This window comes from Salvelinus alpinus, chromosome 6, assembly GCF_045679555.1.
Source record: "Salvelinus alpinus chromosome 6, SLU_Salpinus.1, whole genome shotgun sequence".
Classification (NCBI taxonomy): domain Eukaryota; kingdom Metazoa; phylum Chordata; class Actinopteri; order Salmoniformes; family Salmonidae; genus Salvelinus; species Salvelinus alpinus.
This window is the reverse complement of record NC_092091.1, coordinates 36,372,340-36,378,322: the sequence shown is the minus strand read 5'-3', so window position 1 is coordinate 36,378,322 and position 5,983 is coordinate 36,372,340. Positions and strand designations below refer to the sequence as shown.

General features: G+C 42.1%; 1 protein-coding gene across 1 annotated transcript; it reads left to right on the top strand.

The window, feature by feature from the left end:
- The first annotated feature begins 433 nt into the window (after positions 1 to 433).
- On the top strand, positions 434 to 4,876 carry LOC139578643 (glutamine synthetase-like). The gene is made up of 7 exons (XM_071406513.1): positions 434 to 499; positions 750 to 938; positions 1,596 to 1,757; positions 1,992 to 2,138; positions 2,285 to 2,412; positions 3,624 to 3,823; positions 4,045 to 4,876. Exons 2-7 carry the CDS (start codon positions 773 to 775, stop codon positions 4,361 to 4,363), a joined length of 1,122 nt encoding a protein of 373 aa, XP_071262614.1. The 5' UTR covers positions 434 to 499; positions 750 to 772; the 3' UTR covers positions 4,364 to 4,876.
- The last annotated feature ends 1,107 nt before the right edge of the window (positions 4,877 to 5,983 follow it).

Here is a 5,983-nt window from a genome sequence, read left to right as displayed (position 1 = left end):
TAGGAATATGCAGCTTTCATTTCGTCAGGGGGCGTATTTTACTTCATCATCGTTCTTTATAATTACCATATTTTAGAAATTATTGCATGCATAATCTTTTTCCCCGTTTCATATTTTTTTAACAAATTATCATACTGTTCAAATAAAGAAACGTATTTTAGGTTTTGGTAAGGATAGTTGTCATTCATTTAGCAAACAAAGAGTAGAGTCTTGAAATAAATACTTGTTTGGAAGGATTTTAGCCAGGCTATTGAATGCAAATCCACATTTTTCCAGACGACCAATGAATGCAAACCATGAACTCCCCATCACCTGATCACGAAGGGATCACGTTCCTTTCTAGCCAATCTGAGGCGAGGCGGTCATATCTCCCTTTTATAAATGGAACCGTCAGGACAAATTTTGTGATAGAGAATGAAACAAAAACATTTGGAATTACACAGAACATTTACAGAAGGCTGTACCAGGCTTTTGACCATAATTCCTTAGTTGATATAAGGTCATTATTCATAAATTATTTTATAAGTTATAGGAGCTGCTACGACAATTACATTGTGTATTTTCATCATATTGACTTACAAAACATCAGTTTTTAAATATTTTAGTTTTTTGTTACGACGTTTTGAGTAGATCAACTATTACTATAAATCACTGGGTGGGCATAATACAATAGTTGTAGACCTCAAATGTCTCAATTCTAAGAATCAAATGCTTCAAGTGGATTCCAAATGATTGCTCTTTGTTCCAAGGTTTTCCAGGCGCTCATTAAAAAATGGCCACGTCAGAGAGTGCCAGTTTGAGTAAAACTGTGAAGCAGCAGTTTATGGACCTTCCTCAGGGAGACAAGGTCCAGGCCATGTACATCTGGATAGATGAGACTGGAGAGGGGCTCCGCTGCAAGACCAGAACTCTGGATTCTGAACCCAAGACCATTGATGGTAAGATCTGACACTTGATTTACATTGATCTATGCCTGGAGAAATGGGTAGTAAACTTTTGTGCTACACCCAGTGTTTCCCCTAATGTTTTTTCAGCTGTGGGGGGGATTATTTTTGTTGAGTGAAGGTAATTTCTGATTTACTAGTGGACACTTCTCCAAAATGCACGAACATTTTATTACATTCTCTTCTGAAACTAGTCTGACAATTGTGGAGTCTAATTTTCTTTTTATCTCAATGGCATCACCAGCCAATTCTATATTAAGCCAAACAATTATTAAATGTTTCTATTAATAGGGTTGGCTACACTTCAAGGATTACAAGAGAACTAGTTACCTTGGTGTTTTCTCTGACAATCTGATGAAAAGCTGAGGAAGATTTGGAACTTGTTGCGCTGATCTTAAAGGCACATCTCGGCAGAAATTACTTTTTTTGGGGGCGAGGGGTTCGGAGTGGTGGGAACTATTTTCTAAATGAATATAGATGAAAGACTGGTTACACCCTTGTAACACATTGCTCAAAGAGCGCCAACAGTTGCTTTTCTAATACAGCATAAATTCAAAAATACGGGTTGCTTTGACTAAAAACCCTGAACCTAATGGGTACTTGAATCCCTGAGTTGCTCTTATCGCACGGATCCCTCCCTCTCTCCTTCAGATCTCCCAGAGTGGAACTTTGGTGGTTTCAGTACGTACCAGTCGGAGGGCTCCAACAGCGATATGTACCTTATCCCTGCTGCCATGTTCAGAGACCCCTTCAGGAAAGACCCCAACAAACTGGTCCTGTGTGAAGTGCTCAAATACAACCGCAAGCCTACAGGTAAGCCTAAGCAGGAAAGTGACATTGGGGGTCATATTCATAGGAGCTCAAACATTTCAACTTTTGCAATAGAAAATTAAAATTAGCTTTATTGGATACATTTGGATAATCCCACCCTGTTTTCTTCCTTTTCATGCCTGCTGAACATGGCCCAGCCTTATTGAACCCAGGCCCCATTGGCTCAGTGTAGCAGAAATGGTTTGAATGACCAATACAATGTTTGTTGCCCTCCAGAAACTAACCTCAGGCTGATGTGTAAGAAGATCATGGAGATGGTAGAGAACCAGGTCCCGTGGTTTGGCATGGAACAGGAGTACACCATCCTGGGAACAGACGGACATCCCTTTGGCTGGCCTTCCAATGGCTTCCCTGGTCCACAAGGTTAGTTTGAGATGTTACGTTTAAATATAAAATGACATTCATTAGCAGATTTTATCCATGGCAACTTTCGGTCGGTATATTCAATTAGAGTATTAAATGTTTCGCGTTTAAACTGTTGAGCCTGATGATGCAGTGTTTTTGAGCAGGGCCCTACTACTGTGGTGTGGGAGCAGACAAGGCGTATGGTAGAGACGTCATAGAAGCCCACTATAGAGCTTGTCTTTATGCTGGGGTTATGATCTGTGGCACCAACGCTGAAGTCATGCCAGCTCAGGTAAGAACCACTTTTGACTATTATACTGAACAAAAATATAAATGCAAAGTTCATATAAGGAAATCGGTCAATTTAAATAAACAAGGCCCTAATCTATGGATTTCACATGACCGTGAATACAGATACCTTTATAATAAAAAGTGTGTGGATCAGAAACATGTCAGTATCTTGTGACCACCATTTGCCTCATGCAGAGCGACACTTCTTTGCATAGTTGATCAGGCTGTTGATTGTGGCCTGTGGAATGTTGTCCCACTCCTCTTCAATGGCTGTGTGAAGTTGCTGTATATTGGCGGTAACTGGAACATGCTGTCATACACCTCAATCCAGAGCATCCCAAACATGCTCAATGGGTGACATGTCTGACTATGCAGGTCCTGGGAAGAATTGGGATAATTTCAGCTTTCAGGAATTGTGCACAAGGGACCGTGCATTATCATGCTGAAACATGAGGTGATGGCGGCGGATGAATGGCATGAGAATGAGCCTTGGGATAGGTATCTGTGCATTCAAATTTCCATCGATAAAATGCAATTGTGTTCGTAGCTTATGCCTGTCCGTACCATAATCTCACTGTCACCATGGGGCACTGTTCACAACGTTGACATCAGCAAACTGCTCGCCAACACGACGCCGTACACACGGTCTGCGGTTGTGAGGCCGGTTGGACGTACTGCCAAATCTCTAAAACGATGGTGGTGACTTATGGTAGAAAAATTAACATTAAATTATCTGGCAACAGCTCTGGTTGGCATTCCTGCAGTTACCATGCCAATTGCACGTTCCCACAAAACTTGAGACATCTGTGGCATTGTTGTGACAACTGCACATTTTAGTGGCCTTTTATTGTCACCAGCACAAGGTTGCACCTGTGTAATGACCATGCTGTTTAATCAGCTTCTTAACCCATCCAGCTGACAGGTGTGGCATATTATCTTGGCAAAAGAGAAATGCTCACTAACAGGGATGTAAACAAATGTGCACAATTTGAGAAATATGCTTTTTCTGCAAATTGGAAGAGTTCTTGGATAATTTTTCAGCTCCTGAAACATGGGACCAACACTTTACATGTTGCATTTATATTTTTGTTCAGTATACACATTAAGCCTAGTCCTAGAATTAGATTCTTCGTGCAGGATTAGGCTAAATCTGTGTCCATGAAACTCTGTAAATATTCAAAACCATCATCTCTGACTCCTATTGTCTTCCAGTGGGAGTTCCAGGTTGGGCCATGTGAAGGTATCAACATGGGTGACCACCTCTGGGCTGCTCGGTTCATCCTCCACCGGGTGTGTGAAGACTTTGGCGTGGTGGCCTCATTCGACCCCAAGCCCATCCCTGGGAATTGGAACGGCGCTGGCTGCCATACAAACTTCAGCACCAAGGAGATGAGAGAAGATGGTGGATTGAGGTAGACATGGATTCAATTGTGCTGTAAACCCACTGCTCTATTTTTAGGGCTGGTTTTCCTGGAACCATATTAAGCCTAAGCCTAGGCCTAGACAAATGGCAATTCTCCATTGATAATGCTTCTTAGTTGAAGACTAAGCTTAATCCAACCTGGGAAACCAGCCTCATAAGGTTAAGTCTCTTTAGCAGTGGATTAACCCCTTCTGTCTTCTATCCACACAGGGGCATCGAAGATTCGATTGAGAAGTTGGGAAGGAGACACCGCTACCACATCCGTGCCTACGACCCCAAAGGGGGGCTGGACAACGCCCGGCGCTTGACCGGTCACCACGAAACGTCCAACATCCACGAGTTCTCAGCCGGCGTGGAAAACCGCGGCGCCAGCATCCGCATACCCCGCTCGGTGGGTCAGGACAAGAAGGGCTACTTCGAGGACCGCCGCCCATCTGCTAACTGCGACCCATATGCAGTCACGGAAGCTCTGATACGCACATGTTTGCTCAGTGAAGAGGGGGAGGAGCCTAAAGAATACAGTAAATGAACTAGATACTCTTTTGGTATGAAATAATCCCCCTCCTGTCCTATTGAGCTACATCTCAAGTGTCATTTCAAGTACTGTTTTGTCTGTGGCTTTGTAAACCCCTTGCATATTGCAAGTGTTGACCATCCATGTATGGCTTGCTTTTTAACCCTTTTCATGGGAGAATCTTCGGTACATTCTGCAGTCTTTGTTCAGGGTAGAGTAGACCCCTACCTTTTGATCACTGCCAACATTGCCCTTTTTAATTGATGCTATGGACTTAACAATTCCAGACAGATGTCTGTTGGAGGGATAAATGTTTTCTATGTATAGGTCTACTTCTACTTGTGTATCAATTTGCTACTCATAATATTGTTTAACATGATTTACTAACCAAGATGCTGTAGATTTTGTGTAGGGGGCGTGTTTCTTAAAGATTTATATACTGTTCTAGTGGCCAGCTATGGAACTTAAATTGCAAGTGACAGGTTCTGTCTTTTTTGTAACATAAAAAAAAATCTAATTTTACCATAATCTTTCTTGTTTGACTTTAATAGTATATTTTATATCACGTTTAGACTGCGCTATGGATGCAGTAACTGGCCATCCATGATATCAAAATGATACTTTACAATATTGAGGCAATTTTACTGAGTAAAACAAGCTTATTTTGGGTTCTGATGGGGTACGACAGTTGAACTAATCTCATGAGGCCTTTTAAGTTAATCTTCAATAATCAATGGGTACATACAGTGGGGCAAAAAAGTATTTAGTCAGCCACCAATTGTGCAAGTTCTCCCACTTAAAAAGATGAGAGAGGCCTGTAATTTTCATCATAGGTACACTTCGACTATGACAGACAAAATGAGAAAAAAAATCCAGAAAATCACATTCTAGGATTTTGAATGAATTTATTTGCAAATTATGGTGGAAAATAAGTATTTGGTCAATAACAAAAGTTTATCTCAATACTTTGTTATATACCCTTTGTTGGCAATGACAGAGGTCAAACGTTTTCTGTAAGTCTTCACAAGGTTTTCACACACTGTTGCTGGTATTTTGGCCCATTCCTCCATGCAGATCTCCTCTAGAGCAGTGATGTTTTGGGGCTGTTGCTGGGCAACACGGACTTTCAACTCCCTCCAAAGATTTTCTATGGGGTTGAGATCTGGAGACTGGCTAGGCCACTCCAGGACCTTGAAATGCTTCTTACGAAGCCACTCCTTCGTTGCCCGGGCGGTGTGTTTGGGATCATTGTCATGCTGAAAGACCCAGCCACGTTTCATCTTCAATGCCCTTGCTGATGGAAGGAGGTTTTCACTCAAAATCTCACGATACATGGCCCCATTCATTCTTTCCTTTACACGGATCAGTCGTCTTGGTCCCTTTGCAGAAAAACAGCCCCAAAGCATGATGTTTCCACCCCCATGCTTCACAGTAGGTATGGTGTTCTTTGGATGCAACTCAGCATTCTTTGTCCTCCAAACAGGACGAGTTGAGTTTTTACCAAAAAGTTATATTTTGGTTTCATCTGACATTCTCCCAATCTTCTTCTGGATCATCCAAATGCTCTCTAGCAAACTTCAGACGGGCCTGGACATGTACTGGCTTAAGCAGGGGGACACGTCTGGCACTGCAGGA